The following is an 18,128-nucleotide window of genomic DNA, read 5'->3' on the forward strand; positions in this document are numbered from 1 at the left end:
TCACCAACCCGAGCACAGCACCACGGGGCCCACAGCCCAGCACTGTGCTGCCCATTCTCACCCTCCAGGTGGTTACGGGAAAGGTACTTGAGTCCTTCATCGAGTAGGATGACGGGCAGGGAGATCTTCAGGACAACCACCCACTGCGGCCAGCTCAGCGGGGTCACTTGGAAGATGAGCTGCAAGGCAGAAAAGGGTTTGATATGTTAATTGGGATGGAGATGGGATTTCTTTTTATTGCAGAGATGAGGTTAGCTTCTGTTGCAGGATACAGATTGAGAAAACATTGTCCAAAGTACAAGGAGGGAAGATCCAAACAGCTCAAAGGGCAGGATTTCTTCCAGGATTATCATCATTCCAAGAAGAATCAAAAGCGATGCACCTCACTTCTCCCTCAGAAGAAAAAGTGAAGCACAAGCTAGAATCATAGAATCATTAAGGCTGGAAAAGGCCTCTAATCTCATCTAGTCCACCACTAGTTCACCCACCACCACTACTGCCCACTGACCACATCCCTCAGTGCCACATCTCTGTGGTTCTTGAACATCTCTGGGGGTGGTGACATCACCACTCCCTGTGCCAGTGCCAACCATTCTTCCAGATAAGTTTTTTCTAATACCCAACTTGAGCTCTAGCACTGTATGCACACACTCAGTGGCATAATGAGGGACAGTGTCACCTCCTGGGCACAGCAAGCCACTTTATATCACATACCCTTAGGTATCAACCGAGACATCCCCAGTCTTGTACCACAAAGGGAGGTGATGTCACCAAAAGATCTGCATCACCTCCTGGAGGCAGCCACAAAGCTTTGTGCTGTCTATAAGGACAGTGTCTGACGTAGGTAAATGCTTGCCTGCAGCAGGGTGACTCCTGATCCCACAGTAGTTCGAGCCCCAGGACTTGGGGACATTTTTCCCAGAACCTCCAAACACAAATGGTACCCCAGAGTCACATGAGAGGCCCCCAAGCTGCAGGCGGAGGTGGTACAGGGTACTCACAGGCATGGGCTTGACGTAGAGGATGAAGAAATGCAGAGCCATGGACATGACGATGGCCCCCAGCAGCCAGATGTTGAGCCATGGGGGCATTCGCAGCAGTGATTGGTTCTCAGAGACACTGGGAAAGCAAGGGGATATCGTGAATGCCAAAAGCCTCCTGGTCCCCACATGTGCCCAAGCTCCTTCACTTCCAGACCGTTCATCTTCAAGCTTTGCCATGATGTGGATCTGGACACCCAACTGGAGTGGGTCTGCTGGGTAAAGCAAAGCCCTCAGCCCACTAAGAGTTGCCTAAAGAGACCCTACAAGACATGGGTCATGTGGAGCAATCCTGCAGCCACTCACCTATTCAGGGCATTGCACATTTCAATTGTCACCAGCACAGACAGAGCCATCGTGGTCGGGTATCGAGACTCGAAGATTTCACAGTCAACTCCTTCAAAGATGGGGTTGTCTTCGGTGCATCGCATGAAGTTCCTCTGCCAGCACAGGAACCCACCAGTAAATATGTCTTTCCCATCAGGAACATGTGACCATCACAACCACAAACAAAAAGGGGGAGGGGAAGACCTCAACTCACCAACTGATGGAAGGAGACCTGCGGTCCCTCAGTGTCGTACAAGAACCACCAGGTTGCTGCGCCCACCGTGGCCAGCCCCACGTACACTGTGACCAAGAAAGACTCCTTAGCTGGAGCCCGGCCATGGTCCCCCTGCCCAGCTTTGTGCCAGACCACAGGGGCTCACCTCCAATGGCCAGGTAACGGAAGAAGAGCCATCCACTGATAAGAGGCTCCTTGGGGTTGCGCGGCAGCTTGTCCATGATGTCCAGATCAGGGGGGTTGAATCCCAGCGCGGTGGCTGGCAGCCCATCCGTCACCAGGTTCACCCACAGCAGCTGCACTGGGATGAGGGCTTCGGGCAGGCCCAGAATGGCTGTCAGGAAGATGCTGCAGGGGGAAAAGCCAGAGGTGTTGAGTTAGAAAGTGTCTGTGTTGTAAAAGGGAAAAGTGAGCAGGAACACTGGGTTCTAGTGCGCCAAACTCAGTTTAGGGAAATGACTTTTTACATGGTCTAAGAGGGGAATGGCTTTAAATTAAAAGAGAACAGGTTTAGATCAGACATTAGGAGAAAATTTTTTACTCAGAGGGTGCTGAGACCCTGGCACAGCTGCTCGGAAAAGTGTGGGTGCCCCATCCCTGGAGATGCCCATGGCCAGGTTGGATGGGCAGCCTGATCTGGTGGGGGACAACCAGCCCACAACAGTGGGTTAAAACTGGATCATCTTTTAAGATCCCTTCCAAGCCCACCATTCTACGATTCTGTGACACGAGCTGGTGACAAATATCAGTACCAAGATACCCCACAGCTGCTGCCCACAACAGGGTTCTCACCACACAACCTCCCCGACGTTGGAGGAGATGAGATAGCGGATGAACTGCTTCATGTTGTTGTAGATGGCCCTGCCCTCCTCCACGGCCGACACGATGGTGGAGAAGTTGTCATCAGAGAGCACCATCTCAGCAGCTGACTTGGCAACAGCCGTGCCGGACCCCATGGCGATGCCGATCTCGGCTTTCTTCAGGGCTGGGGCATCGTTGACGCCGTCGCCCGTCTGCACGAAGTCATGATTAAAGCGTTGTGAGGGCAGGGTCCGGGCAGGGAGGAGGAGGCCGGGGACTCACCATGGCGGTGATCTCATTGAAGGACTGCAGGTACTCAACGATGCGGGACTTGTGCGCCGGCTCAACGCGGGCGAAGCAGCGAGCCTCGCGACACGCCTGCCGCTGTGCCTCTGGGGACAGCTCATCGAACTCCCGGCCCGTGTAGGCCTTGCCAGCCACATCCTCGCTCTCCGTGAAGATGCCGATGCGGCGGCAGATGGCCACTGCCGTGCCTTTGTTGTCGCCCGTGATCATGATGACGCGGATGCCGGCCTTGCGGCACATCTCAATGGAGGAAGTGACCTCCTTGCGGGGAGGGTCCAGCATCCCCACGCAGCCCACAAAGGTCAGATTGGTCTGAGGGGACAGCATAGACCACGTTGACCCCAAGAATACAATCACATCCTCCCTATCGTGAGACCACTGTGGGCACAGCGATTCCAGGGCACTTGGGGAGAAAACTTTTATGATTTTTCCCATTAGTGGTTCAGGGGAGCCATCGATGGCTCCCACAGACATTTCTCATCACTGGCTCCCCACAACCTCAGTACAAAGGGATGTTCCCATCTCCTCCAGTGCTCCTCACACATCTCCACTCACATCCACCACATCCTTCCTGGAGGACCCGGTCTTGGCAATCATCCCATGAGGATGTACACCAATGGGATTGGGCCCTTGTCTTTAGGGAAGGACACCAGAAGGACAGAGCCCTTGGCTTTGGGGATGGACACCAGTGGGACATAGCCCTTGGCTTTGGGGTCAGCCTCATTGCATGCAGCTCTGCTATGGGAATTGGAGAGAATGAACTGAGCTATTGCACCACCCAGAGAAATCAAGGGAGAAATACCACTGGGGCAGCTGGAAACTTGAGAAATAAAGAGAAAAGCTGTAGTACCTCATAATGGGCAAAGGTGGTGGAGTCGTGTAACTGCATGGTCTCCCTGTGGACGGGTGCATCATGGGTGGCCAATGCCAGGCAGCGCAGCGTGTCGATGCCCATGCCCCAGTCCCGGATCCGGCTCAGGATCTTCTCCCTCACAGGTGTGGTCAATGGAACCTTGGCTGTGCCCACACGGACATGGGTGCAGCGCTCGATCACACTCTCTGGGGCACCCTAGGAAGTAGCAGGAGGTGAGGAGCTGCTTTCTGGGGGTCATTCCTGGTCTGCTGCCCTCATCACCCCAGCACAAAGATCTTTGGTGCACAAGAGACAAATCTGGCTGCATGCAGAGCAACATCCTCTGTATGTGAGCTCGGGAGCAGTGAGTGAGGGATGTATGCTATGGGAATATGAACCTGGAGTCTGAGCATCTCCTGCTAGCACTGAGCCAGAGGAAGTGACAGCACAAAGTCTGGGAGGAGGAGAAGGGAATCTTCCCAAAATGTGAGCACAAGCACATCCTGGCAGCACAGCGCACTAGGTGGCAGCCTTGACACGAGAGACTGTGGCTGGGAAGGATGAAGTGGTCTCAGGTAGGTGGGCATGGAATCTGCTCCACGGGGATCTGCCTCATTCCTGCCTGCCTGAGGGGCTCCCACCCCTCTGTCCCCCAAAAGGAAAGGGGGGTCCTACCAAAAAAAAATGTGCTGCTACCTGTAGGATGTGCACGATGCCTTTGTGATTTAGGAACACATGGCCTTGAGCATTGTAGCTTCTCACCCCGTCCCTTTATGACCCTGATCTTCCCCTTTAATTTGACATTTGCGATCCCTCTAATGCTTCTCTGAAAATAGCTTGCAAGGATGGCAGCTCTGGGTGGCCTCTACTCGACCTGGAGGACAGAGTTCACCCTGAAGCTCTGTGGGTGGGAACACAGGGACAAAATTCCTCCCAGAGTCAGTGGGGAAATTCCTGCAGCATCTCCTTCACTTCTTTCTCTTGGGAAGAAAATACCCTATAAATACTATTTTATTTCTGTTTACAGTGGAAAGCCGAACCATTTAGGCATTGCTATTGGCCATGGTGTCCAGGCATAATATGTAGAGCTTGAATTTGGGGCACAGGAAGATCCTGTGTTCCCAACACCAGGATGCTCAGCACAATCCAAGGCAGGAGACAAACCCAAAAGCATCACTGCACCATTAAGCACCAAGTCCTCACCCCATACCTTGACAAACATCTTGCTGCCAGCAGAGTTGTGACCGGGGCCAGTGGGCGTGCAGTACACCGACATGGACTTGCGATCACGGGAGAACTCAAGGGTGCACTCCTTCCTCATCAGATGTTTGATCACCTGTGAGACAGCACTGCTGTTAATAATTGCAGGAGCAAAATGCACAAAAAGATAGCAGCTGGTCCTTGTCACCCTCTTGTGTCCCCATATCAGCATCACAGCAGCTGAGCAAGCTCCTGGGAGGATGCGTCTTGTCCCAGAAAAGCCATCTGCAGGGCAGCCAAGGCCAATTGGAATTATTTTCCATCGAGGGGAGCGGGGATGCCGTCCACCTTGTTCACTGCATGCCCAAAGTATTTTGCAATTATTATTTTTTGTTGCTAGGACGGTGTCGAATATGAAAAATCTAATGGCACGACACCAAATCCAGATGGGAGACGAAGTGCATTTTAACCAGGAGAGGGAGACACGGCAGAGCCAGAGCAGCAGAGCAGTCAGTGCTGGAGATTCATACACCAGAAACAGAGGTGTTTCCATGAGATAGCCCGGGTCAAGCAGGAATTGCAGTGCTGGGAGGTGGGTTTGATGCACACTGCAGAGGATGGTTCAGGGCTCCTGCGGTCAGCACAGACCTGAAGATTTTCTAAGGTTCAGCCCCTTATGAACTAAGACATTGCATCCTTGTGCCACACCAGCACCTTTATCACCACCCCCAAGGCCTTCTCTCATCCCTTTCACTCACTGAATTGCAGGCGTTGGCTCGCTCCACCTTTGAGAGCTTGCTGGTGTCCGTGTCGAAGACATTCATCTTTTCCACCAAGCACGTCAGGGCAGTTTCAGTGGCTTCCCCTACCTTCTCGTAGACTTTTTTTGACTGGAAAGCAGGAAATAACAGAGCTCAAGCGTTGGAGCACACCCCCTCAATGCATCTCCAACCCAGGATGTCCCACACGATGGGACTGGATGAAGCCATGGGTTAAACCCAATGGACCACATACCACACGCAGCACAACATCCCTACTAGAGACAGGCTGCATTCAAGGTACAGAAAGGTACAGAAAAGTACAGAAACCCTTTTCCCAGAGGGGGTAAGACAGGCAAATAGCCACTGATTTTGCCCCCAGGAAGGCCCAAAGGGAAAGGAAAAGCCCATTGGGAGCCTGCAGCAACCTGTCCCCACGCACCTCATTGTAGTCCAGTGAGGAGTCGTTGCAGAGAGCACAGATAGTAGCCAGCTCCACCAGCCCATCGTACTGCCCACACTGCACCGGCTGCTCGTCCTTCAGGCTGTGAGAGGGAAACAACTGCTTGGAGTCTGGCCTTTCACATGGCTACACGAGAAATAGAGCTTAGCTTTTCCCCATGTAGCCCTTGGAAAATTTGCTGCAAAGAGAGGGAAACAGCCTGGTTCAGGCTCATGGACCGGTGATAAAAGCTTGGGGTCATTTTGTGCTTTAAGAAATGGGGCAGGGCAGCGTGCAGATGAAATAACACATGGTGCAAATGAGCTCCTGAAGTGCTCCAGAATAAAAATGGCAGCAGAGAAACCACGATAACTGGAAATGGTGTTCTATAGGCCTTCTGCTCCCCTTGGGTCATCAAAGCAGGGGCTGTGAACAGCTGGATATAGAATCAATAAGGTTGGAAACGGTCAGTAAGATCACCCAGTCTAACCATCAACCCATCCCCGCTGTAACACTAAATCATGACCCTCAGTGCCACTCCACCCTTTTATTGAACACTTCCACTGGTGGTTATGAAGGTGATGAAAGAAAAGGGGCAGAGAACTTTTGCCCCAGAAAAGGGGCAAAGGCACCCCAGGGTCTCCATGTGCTCAATGTCCAGAGGAGCTGCAGGACCAGGTTCCTCTCCCCAGCCACCCACTGCCCCATGCTGGAAATGGCCAGGCATATTTTGGGATGAAACAAAACTGATCCAGACCCCAGGAGAGGTAACTGCAGGTTAGAGCTGTGCAAACTCAGCCACTCACCCGCTTGCTGGAAAAATAATTTGTCAGGCATTTATTAGGATCAGTTTATTCCACTGCAGCTTCCCAATGGAAAGAACATTTTGGAGCCCTTGTTACAGCTCAGGAGCGGAAAGCAGGGAGCGGCCAAGAAAATCTGAAAAATCTGTTTGCACAGGGATGAAAGCACTTCAGGCTGCGTTTTGGTGTTTGAGAAGGCAGAAATACTGGGGATGGCTTTTGCAGTGTGTGATGCCCTGAACAGAGCTGGGAAGGGACCGTGCTGGGAAAGGCATAGGTAGAAACACTGCTGGCTGGGTGCTGCATATGAACCTGAGAAAGGGAGACTGCAGCCTTAGGAGGGAGCAGACAAGCACAGCCCATCAGTCCTTACTGAGCTGAAAAGCATCCACTAATGCCAGCTTATGACCTATCTCACATTTTAATGGAGACTCTTAGTGAAAGATCAAATTGGCTTTATAAATATTCATGAAATTAACTCTGAAGCTGCCATGAAGTGCAGTCGCTGCATGGATGAGGAAAGGGGACTGTGGCAAGGACAAGTCAGGGAACATCTCCCTGCAGTGACACACGATGGGGAGAGAAAAGAAGCATTTGCTCCCCTCCATGTGCAATGTTCAATGCAGCCACAAACTGATACCCAAAGTCCCAATTTCTCCACAGCTACAGGGGTGAGACTGGGTCTCCTTGTGCAGCCATCAGCTGCACCCTGCAGCACAGGGACCGTACTCACATCTGTCCCTCGGGGGCGTAGGTGGAGCCGGTGATGCTGAACTCATGCAGGCTGCACTGGGTACCCTCCACCTTCTCCATGATGAACATCTGCAAGGGGACAGATGGACACGGAGAGTTAGGCAGCGATTTTCTGGCATGCACCACTCCCAGCTTCCACATGTGCCTCCTCCAGCTCCTTTTGTTCCATTGCAGAGGAGTGGTGCCTGGGCAGTTTCTAAGCAGCTGCTGGTATTGTCCTTGGAGCAGGGCTGGGGTTCTGCTGCCCAGCAGGAGGGACAGGATCCGACCAGCCACAGGACCCCATGCCCCCCTTCCCAGACGGCTCCCAGCCACCAGCTTGCACTGCGCGTTCCCCAGGTTACAGCTTGGTTAATTAAGCCCCAGAGAGTTGTAAAAGTCCCACATGCTCTAATTTGGAGCAATTTTTGCCTTTCAAACACCTTCCAGGCCCATTCTTGCCATTACAGTGAGAGCAACGAGACCAAAAGGAATTAACATGCAATAAAAATCCTCCTCTTTCCACCTCCCCTCGGCTCCTCTTGGCACAGCCTCCTAGCCCATCAGCATCACCGTCAGCTCCTGACCTGGCCAGGACAAGGGCACAGCAATGCTCCTGCCTGCCTAATTGTTATTTATGATCCATGCTGGAGCCAAAAAGCAATATAATTAACAAATAACATTGGTTGGATGGAATGCATGTTCCCGGCCAAGAGGCAGCAATGCTTTCCTCACTCCACAGTCCTGCTTGGTGGTTTGGAAATGTGATGCAGAGACAATTACCCTTCATTTCCCGAAGATTTAATTAATTAAAACTTTCCCACGACCCATCATTAAGGCACAGCTGCATTTAGGATGTTGGTTGCTGTCACATTCGCCCCAGGACTGAGCATCAGCCCATTCTCCTCGGGACAGCATCTGCATTATTTCACCCATCTCTGATCCCTGAGCCCTCCTCTGAGCATCCCTGAGGGAATTTGAAGAAAAGTGCATGGCAAAAAGTGGTAGAGAAGAGACATGGATCCTCCAGTCACTCACTAACACACAACAGAGCTCGATAAAGAGCCCAAAGATCACATCTCCTTGCGGCAACTGAATCAGACACTTGAAACAGAGGAAAACGTGGCTGAAAATTCCTGAATGGGAGGCTTCAGCAATGCAGCACCTGGTCTGAGACAGCACCAAAAGGGATTCCTGAAAGGGGAGCATCCTTTGTGTCTTTTCAAGAAGTCCAATGCCTTTGGCCTACAACTGAGCCAACACCTCCAGATCCCTTCAGAAAGCAGCCTTCCATATTCAGAAATGCAGGCTGGCCTCATATTTATTAAAAATCCTGCAAACATCCACCCCACCACTGGTGTTTTTGCACGATACGAGATCTTTTGTTTTCAAACACAACTACAAAACAATCAGCACTTCCACAAAAGCAACTTTCTTACTAGAAAAAGAAAAAAAATACATAAATCATTCCATGCCCTCTATTTTTCCATGCCAATTTAAAATAGGTGGAACTCACAGCAAACAGAGGTTACGTCAGATTTCCTGCCTGCTCCTAGCTTGCACGACCAGACATCACAAGGGTATTTGCAGGCTTTTGGGGTGATGTTTCTGGCAGAAAAGGGGCACGGTGCAAGCAATAGGTGTCCATTTATATATATTTTCTGTGATCTCTTTTTTTAAAAAAAAGCACTCATCAAAAGGCAAGCGAGGCAGGAGAGCTGTCTGGAGTAGCAGAAGGTTGTAATCAGCATCATCCACCCATCAGCCAGCCCACGCAGCAGCGTCATTTTCCTCCAATGCCAGAGGTGGCCCCAAGTGACAGCACCCACCAAAAGCCAGCACGGCACAGCCACGATGCTGGGAAACCCTGAGCATGCCAGGCATCAAGAGATAACTGACTGGGGTTGGTTGCTCTACAGAGACACAGCTGCTGAATCATGGCACAGCAGCAGGCCCAAACTCATGCAGCATCTCTGCTCAACAACTGAGTTACAGTGCATAACAGGATGCTGTAAGATCTTTGCGATGAGTAGAATGCAATAGAACAAGAGTAGAGCAGAACAAGAGTAGAATATAGAACGAGTCCCAGTTGCAAGAGACTCTACAGAGGTCATTGACTCCAACTGTTAGACAATTTTGGGGCAGACCCAAAGTTAAAACAAAGTTTAGAGCACCATCCAAATGCATAGGGCATCAGCTGCCTCACTAGAAAGCCATTTCCAGCATCCACCCTCTTGATAAAGAAGTTTTTCTTAATTTCTAGCCCAAACCTCCCTGGTAGTAGCAGTGTGAAGCTGTTCATGTCACAGCTGAGCAGACTGTCTAAAAGGAAGCTGTGAGGGGATGGCATCAAAAGCCTCACTAAAACCTGGAAAAACCACATTGCTTCAGCCACTAAGTGGGAGATCTGATCGTAGAAAGATACAAAATGATTTAGATGCCAGAGAGCCCGAGCCACCCATAAGGTGAGCAGTGCAAACCACAGCTTTCATCTGATATACTGAGTGGGTTTGTGGCTTGAGTGCTTCACCACGCTGCTGTCATCTCCAGCAGACCCAGGCCTGATGTCTGGCACACGGAGATTCGGCCAGCTCAGGCTCTGAGCACGTAGAAACACGTGGGATCTACACACCTGTGTCCTGCTGTGCACCCTGGCCACAGGAATGGGTTAAACGTTAACGACTGTTTCTGTGCTCAGATGCTGGGCTTGTCCATCATTATTTATTTTTAATATATGCTATTTATTCATACACCATTTGCTTCGGGCCGATGGGAACCTCCCCCTCATGTCAAACACGGACAGCTCTGTCAGCCCCTTGATCCAGCAGGGCCTCCTTGTAAATCATTTATGGGGCAGAAACATCAGACGTTTCCAGTCATTTGTGGCTTGTGCTGAGCAAACCAAAGCCTGTGGCCGGTTGCTGCTTCACTACCCAATTTTCAGAGAGCAGGGAGGGTGGCCAGGGCCATGTTTCCCTTTGGTGACATATTTTCCATGGTTCTCCTATAAAACTGGCGCGCCAAGATCATGAAAAAAGCTTTCCTGAGGAATAATGGGGAAACTGAGAAGCAGTGGGATGGCCCAGTCTTTCCTAACAAACCACCATGAACAGCTGGACCCAAACCTTACACTGACCCTCCAACTTTGGGCTCACAGATCCCAGTTTTCTAATTTTGCGTGATCTGGAATTTCTCACCAGTTTGGTTGAAACAGAAGGAAAATGGGCAAGAGAGCAGAAGAGGTGTTGACCACATTGGCTTCTCCAGAAGCTGTATTAATACTGAACCCAGCCAGAAGAGATGCTCCACTGAGAAGGAGCCCTGAAACAAGTCCACAGATCTGCACCTCAGTGCTAGAAATTCAGAAAAGCTAATGAAAAGGTGAGATTTCTATTTATGATTGCACCAAGATAAGTCATAAACATCCTCACATCCTGTTGGGCTAGAAGGAAGCTCAGGCCTTCCTACATTGTTGTCTTACATGCTCACCTTGAAATTCCTAATGAGCAAAATGCAATGTTTGCGTGAGGACAAAAAAAGTTTGAGTATTGCAACAGATTGGTAGAGACATCAAGCTCCATCACACAATGACAGAGCTCCAGCATCCCAGTACAGACATTCTTAACTCAGAAGGCAATGAGGCACTGGTACAGTCTGCCAAGAGAAATTGTAGGTACCCCATCCCTGGAGGCATTCAAGGTCAAGCAGGATGGGCCCTGGACAGCCTGATTTGGTGGTTGGCAACCAGCCCACGGAGGGGCTGGAATTAGCTGGCCTGTAAGGTACCCTCCAACCTAAGCCATTCTGTGATTCCGTGCTCCCCAAAATGCCCTGTGCTCACCCGGCAGACTGACATCTGGTTGGTGGTGAGGGTGCCGGTCTTGTCGGAGCAGATGACAGAGGTGCACCCCAGAGTCTCCACCGAGGGCAGGCTTCTCACGATGGCATTCTTCTTGGCCATGCGGCGGGTGCCCAGTGCCAGGCATGTGGTGATGACAGCTGGGAGGCCCTCAGGAATGGCAGCCACTGCCAGGGCCACCGATGTCTTGAAATAGTAGATGGCACCTCGAAACCAGGAGCCACCATGCACAGGGTCGCTGAAGTGGCTGATGTTGATGACCCAGACGGCGATGCACACCAGGAAGATCACTTTGGAGAGCTGCTGGCTGAACTCATCCAGCTTCTGCTGCAAGGGGGTTTTCTCAGGCTCTGTCTCCACCATCTGGTTTCGGATCTTCCCGATCTCTGTGTACACCCCTGTTGCAATGACAATTCCCACGGCCTTCCCAGCTGCGATGTTGGTGCCCTGGGAGGGATGGAAGGGGGCAGTGAGTATATGGGCATGAAACCCCCCGGTCTGAGTGAGGAAATGGGCTGCTTCTCGTGAAAGGGGAATATTAGATCTTAAGATCATCTTAAGAAGAAAATGAGGCATTGGGCCTCCCGGGTTCTTCATCTGGAAAAATCTGGGTGAGACTTTGCTCATTCTATACTCATGCACAGTCCCTGACTTGGTTAGAGAAGAGTGAACTTCATCCCCTGGCCCAAATTCCTTCAGCCATAGGGAGCCCTCTCAGCCCAGCTGAGATGATCTATGTTGAATGAGAGCAATTCAAGTGCTCTGATTCTTCAGGAACCCCCAAGCACTCAGGCAACCTGCTCCTCTTCCACTCTATGATGGGAGGACAGTTTTGTCTTCACAAAGGGCTGTTTTGTGTTCAGGGCTGTTTTGGACTTGACAGAAACCCACCACAAAGCAGCAGGTTGAACACTTGAAAGTGCTCTCATCCCTCTCAGGTTTGACTTCTGTCCAAGGGGTACGAGCAAAGAGGAAATTCAAACCCACAACAGACCCAGGTTCAATCACAAGCCTTTTCCTCATTAGTAACTCACCCTATGAGATAGAAAACCAACTGAGATAGCCCAGGGTCAAAAAGCAACACATGCCAAACAAAATTTCATGGAAGCAACCCTCTGTTTTTATGGATCTGTTTTTATGAGACCCTTTTTACATAACTAGGATCAGCATGCAGCTGATACTGTTCCCTGCCCATAGACCTCCCACGTTTGGAGGTCTCATTGGTCTCTTTGCCTGTTGTCTGCAAAACCACAAGAAAGGTGGGGACTTACAGAGAAAAGCATGTTCTTCTTATCCTGGTTGACAGCACGGGGGTCAGGGATGGGGTCAGCATGTTTGATCACCGACATGGACTCCCCTGTCAAGGCAAGAGCAGGGAGATCATAGAATATCACAGAACATCCCAAGTTGGAAGGGAACCACAAGGATCATTGAGTCCGACCCCTGGCTCCACACAAGACCACACAAAACCCAAACTTTATGCCCGAGTGTGTTGTCCAGACACTACTTGAACTCCAGCAGCTCGACCAACAGTGGTCATGTGGCTGCATGGTGGGACTGGAAAACCTTCATGAGACCACGGACATCGCATGGGAATGCCCCACACTTAGCATTTAGCAGAGCTTTGAATGATGTACTGAGAATGACGAGCCCTACATCTCATTCCTCCACCCATTTCTCACCCCAGCAAAATGCTCAGCCCAGCACCAGCCCCAGATTTCACTCACGGCAGTGGACAGAGGGCATATCTACCTTCAGCATATGCCCCGCCTGCACACACCTGTGAGGATGGACTGGTCAACCCGCAGCGTGGTGGAGCGAATTTCGATGATGCGGATGTCTGCTGGTACCTTGTCACCAACTGCAAGGAGAAGAGCAGAGCAGCTCAACCAGGGGCTGGGGAAGGGGAGTGGTGAAGCCCCAAAACACTCAACAACACCGTTCCAGGACCTTTCAGAGCCAGAACAAACAGTCATTCCTGGGTTACCCAGTCCAGCAATCATGGGTGGAAGCATCCTGGCCAAATGACAGCCACTGTTTGCCGCCCACCAGGGCGCATGTTAAAAAAAAAAAAAGAAGAAAAAAAACACAACAAAACCTGTTGAAAACTGCTTTCCGGCTGGGTTTCTTCCTCGCAGATTCTTGGCACACCGTGGCTCTTCCTCATGCTCCCTTATCGCCCGAACACAACGGCTTTCGGAAATATTGAGATCAGCACAGCCTTCACTCGTAACAATTCACATCACATTGCGCAATGCTCCGGCTTGGCTGCGACCAAACGTCTCCTATCCCAGATTTTAAGGAGCGCTTCCTCCCGAGGCTCGTAAAATCCTCCCGAGCTCGGGGCCGGGCTGCCCTGGCACTGCTCCACTGCACAGCTGTGTAATCCAGCTGTTGCTTTTGGATGATAAATGCGGGGACCTGCGGACACCCCCAAACTTCCTCCTGCACAGGCTTTGCAGCCACCCGAGGGAGCTGGATCTGCTCTAAAGGAGTAAATTGCTCTTCCTCCCCCATGAGAAAGGCAGACAGGGTTTGCAAAACATGAGTGGAGCCTGCAGGCTCACAATCTGCTGACAGCATCTATGGAGACCCGGAGCCCTTGTGCTATGGGGGTAGCATCTGCTCAAGGGTAGATAGCATGATTACACGGCAGGACAGATATCCCACAGCGACCCGTTCAGTGTGTTATATGCAGCGCTGCAAATCCTGTACAGAAGGAAGTTTGGGGGTGTCTGCAGCTGAACAGGTGACGTTTTACCTCTTCCCCTGAAAGCACGTTGCTGTCTGCAATGGAATAGCAGATTTTCTGATCCGTGCTGCCAAATATGTTGCATTTGTGCACACAAAGAGAAGGTGCTCCTTTCTGCTTGCACTAGCACTGCCATCTCCAGGATGTCACCTGGATGTAGATGTACACTGCTTGTTTAAAGCCACTGCTCCTGGTGTATTCCCCACCTGCCCTCTCATGAGCCAAGAGGCAATATTTCTCCTGCCAATGTTCCCATCACACTTTCCGACTTCCTCACAGTCTGACAGGTTCCTTGCTCCTTGCTCTAATCTACCCGAACCCAACATTTTCTAATTTATTTGCTACTAATCTGCAATCTCCTCCAGAAAACAGCTCATCTCTTTCCCTTCCAGTTACGATACTGGCTGTGCCAGTAATATTTACTGGGTGATGGTAAGCACTTGTTTTGGGGCAAGTTGGCAAGTGGTGCTGGACCCCATGGTGTTTTGGCATTGCAATAGCATTTCCCTCATGGGATGGTGAACAGGAAGGAATTGTGCCTGGGAGGGCTTATGAGAGCCATCTGCAGCCAGCCCCTGCATGTCGCAGGTCTGTCTCCTGTCCCTAAAAGCTCTTGCAGATCCCAGGACCAGGACAGACCTGGGGCCAGTGCAGGAGATCCTCCATCTCAGCCTCCATGCACTATTTTAATGTGCATCTTCCAGCTGAAGTACAACTGGAAGACATAAATAACAGCATGCTGGCTCAGTGTGGGAGGGATTGCAGCTTGTTTCCACTAGCAGGGCCATGAGGAGGAAAGGAGAGGATTAGCATAGGGGCTCTGGGGGTTTACAGCATAGTTTAACACACAAACAACACAGGATAAGCAGAATGCATTGTTTCCCTATAACAGTGAGGCAGGTAGGAAATGCAGAGGCAACTGAAATGCAGCGCAAACCCAAAGAGAAGAGCCAGAGGGGGCCTGCGATGTCAAAATCCAGAACATAAGCTCAGTGAGAAACGTGGAAGGAAGCCTCTTCCTCTGGAAACCCCACCTCTCAAGGACACACTCTCACCCTACCACAACCAGGAGCCACGAGGCTGCCATCCTCGTGCCAACATCCCCATCCCACTCCTCGGCTCCTTCCCATCCCATGCCCTACCTGCCACCTCCACGATGTCCCCAGGGACGATGTCGCGGGCACGAATCCGCTGCACCCCGCTGCGGTCGGCACGGATCACCTTCCCCATTTCGGGCTCATACTCCTTCAGGGCCTCGATGGCACTCTCAGCATTCCTCTCCTGCAGGTGGAGGAGCAGAGCTGTGGGAGTGGGGCTGTCCGAGTCATGGGTGCTCCCAAATCCCATCTCTAGCTTTAGCACCCATTTGCTGGGGCCAGTTCTGCCTCATCCCCAGCCGCTCCTGTTTGCTCTGAGATGATCTCTGCTGCAATGAGTCACAACAGGGCCTGGAAACCTCATGGATCTTTGGAGCATGGCCAGAAGGTAAGCAGTGCACACTGGGGATGGCGAACAAGTGCTGGGACTCATAACTACAAAAGTTGTCAAAGTGAGATCAAAGAAATGAACCTGGAGGCCACCGAGAGTTAATGACTTTGAGTCGTGCCAGGGGAGGTTCAGGTTGGATATTTAGGAATAATTCCTTCTCAGAATGAGTAGTGATGCATTGGAACAGGCTGCCCAGGGAGGTGGTGTAGTCATCGTCCCTGGAAGTGTGGCACTGAGGGACATGGCTAGTGTGCATCATGGGGGGGTTGGTGGTTGGATTGGATGATCTTAGAGGTCTTTTTCAACCTTAATGATTCTATGATTTTATCTGCACAGAGCAGTACAGCCAACACTGAGCTGAACCCTTTAGAAATGAGTTTCCAAAGGCCAGAAGCCACCAGACCTTCAAGCAAAGCTCCAACCACACAGAGCAGAGACCTTCAGGGACTGTCCCTTACCTGCCACACACCCACCACGGCGTTGGCAATCAGGATCATGATGATGACAATGGGCTCCACGAAGGCTGTCGTGCTCTCCTCTCCTTCTTCGAACCAGGCCAGGATCTGGGGGCATGAAAAAAGAAGGAGCACATTACAATTGAAAGAACAAGCTTCAACATTTCAAGACTCTGAAGAAAAGATAACCAGTACAGGACCCTGCAGCTCCTTCCAACCTCGAGCCCCACTCTCCATCCCATTAAAGCCCAACACCATAAGGCAAACAAAGCTTGCACAAAAACATTGTCACTCCATTTAACTGGCTGTGGACTCGTGTTGTGTCAATACAACACCTGGCTGCTCCGCTGCAGTGAGCACCAGCACACAGAACCTTTGACACAGGGGTTTGTGTTGCTCTCCCATCAAGCAGATGACAACATCTCACCAGCCAACACATCACTGCGTGTTATTTTGGGAATGCATTTTATCTTGCAGGGGTCCAACCTCCATCCTTATCCTAGCTGTTCACTTATCCTGTGGTTGTTCAGCCACCCAACGCTCTCAGACTGGTAGGATTTACGATGCTAGCGCTAAAACCTTTATCCATAATGCTGTGCCTATATGAGATGGGATCCTGAAATAAATGTTGCACAACTTGGTGCAGCAGGAGATGGCTCATGCAGCCAACACCAGTGCTGCCCAAACTGCAGGCTCAGGTACAGCCCCTGGGATGATCAGCCCATGGGAAATGGTGGTGCTCCTGAACCAGTTGGGAGGAGCCACTCCAAAATCACCACTATGAACCTTGGGATTTTGGAAGCCTCCCTATGTCCCTACTGCCTCATTAATCCTGGTGTTTCACTGCCAGTGTTCTCTGTTTAATAACTGAAAAATTGTCTTATATTCAGCTAAAAAAAGCTCTTGTTTTTCTGGTTCTCCTCAACATGCATGCTAAGGAGAGGGTGAGCATTCCCACCCTTCCTCCAGCAGAGACAGTAACACGGTCTGCTTTTCCTGGGAAATTCAGAGGAAATGCCTATTTTTGAACGAAATAGAAATAAATAAATAAAAATTACTAAAATGAAATTGGTCAGCTGGTAAATAAGGCAGCTGAAAGGAGAAGACATGAGACACAGATTCACCACCCTGCTGCCAAATGCCCTGAACAGCAGCACTCAAAAAATAAGTATTTCTCCAGCTTGGTGGGAAATATATCCTAACAGAGCAACTCCCAAGGTAAGCTGTGGGCAAAGCCAAGCCAAAGGCCATCTTTGGAGAGAGTTTCCAGGCACTGATTTCACTGCAAATGAAATAGTGCAAGCTCATCCCCAAAAACTCCAGTGGGAACCACTGCCCATTTCAGCTCAGTAAACATGGGGTGCAATGTTCAGGCAGTGCAAATAAGGACCACATCAGCAAACAAGGACCATACCAGCATCTGGCCAGCAAGATGCTGCTGTTGCTGAGCATTTCCAAGACACCAAGGGTGAAGTGAGCTCATGCTGAAGTTACTCAGTGGCTTTGCTAAACACAGAAATGCTGAGTTCATCTGATCCCATGTTGCCTCCCTGTATTACTGAGCATGGAAAGGATCACCAGTGCCAGGGGCTCAAGGAGCCTGGTGATGTGAATCCTGGCTCCTGTTTGGAGCATCTCCCTCATGTTGAAACAAGCTGCAGAAAAGGAAATGCTTGGAGATGACAATAGCACCAGCTAGACCCTACCAGGAGCCCCTTCCAGTGCCATTCCCAACACATCAACTGTGATTAAAAGTAAAGCCAGACCCATGCATTGTGCCTGCCATACACAGAACCCTTGCCCAATACACTGGGATGCCCAATGCCTGCAGTCTGTGCCAGCAGGATGGGAAGGATGTGAACAGCAGGCGAGAGGCAGCGCCCACACAAGCAGCCGAAACACTGCCAGGCCAGAGGAAGAACAAAAGAAAAAATACATGGAACAACAGATTGGATTTTCATTTCTAATCCAAAATGCAAATGCCTCCATGCAGCAGTGGAAGGGCTTCAGAAGGAGATGTTAGTTACTCCAAGCAGGAAATCCACCCTTGGGGTGCCATCAGTACTTTCCAAAACTT

At 50.8% G+C, this 18,128-nt stretch overlaps 1 protein-coding gene across 3 annotated transcripts in view; it reads right to left on the reverse strand.

The window, feature by feature from the left end:
- The window catches only part of ATP2A3 (ATPase sarcoplasmic/endoplasmic reticulum Ca2+ transporting 3), a 36,094-nt gene that overhangs the window by 7,082 nt on the left and 10,884 nt on the right, over window positions 1-18,128 (reverse strand). For all 3 annotated transcript variants that reach the window (XM_052688741.1, XM_052688740.1, XM_052688743.1), the window contains 17 exons: window positions 16,055-16,159; window positions 15,251-15,389; window positions 13,137-13,217; window positions 12,628-12,713; window positions 11,339-11,803; window positions 7,499-7,587; window positions 5,963-6,065; window positions 5,521-5,652; window positions 4,773-4,898; window positions 3,560-3,778; window positions 2,686-3,021; window positions 2,395-2,615; window positions 1,748-1,950; window positions 1,582-1,667; window positions 1,347-1,480; window positions 1,002-1,119; window positions 62-179 (listed from right to left, as the gene is read on the reverse strand). In XM_052688741.1, coding sequence (XP_052544701.1) covers window positions 62-179; window positions 1,002-1,119; window positions 1,347-1,480; window positions 1,582-1,667; window positions 1,748-1,950; window positions 2,395-2,615; window positions 2,686-3,021; window positions 3,560-3,778; window positions 4,773-4,898; window positions 5,521-5,652; window positions 5,963-6,065; window positions 7,499-7,587; window positions 11,339-11,803; window positions 12,628-12,713; window positions 13,137-13,217; window positions 15,251-15,389; window positions 16,055-16,159 — 2,761 coding nt within the window. The remainder of the gene's footprint in view (window positions 1-61; window positions 180-1,001; window positions 1,120-1,346; window positions 1,481-1,581; window positions 1,668-1,747; window positions 1,951-2,394; window positions 2,616-2,685; window positions 3,022-3,559; window positions 3,779-4,772; window positions 4,899-5,520; window positions 5,653-5,962; window positions 6,066-7,498; window positions 7,588-11,338; window positions 11,804-12,627; window positions 12,714-13,136; window positions 13,218-15,250; window positions 15,390-16,054; window positions 16,160-18,128) is intronic.

This window comes from Tympanuchus pallidicinctus, unplaced genomic scaffold, assembly GCF_026119805.1.
Source record: "Tympanuchus pallidicinctus isolate F22 unplaced genomic scaffold, pur_lepc_1.0 scaffold24, whole genome shotgun sequence".
NCBI classification, from domain to species: domain Eukaryota; kingdom Metazoa; phylum Chordata; class Aves; order Galliformes; family Phasianidae; genus Tympanuchus; species Tympanuchus pallidicinctus.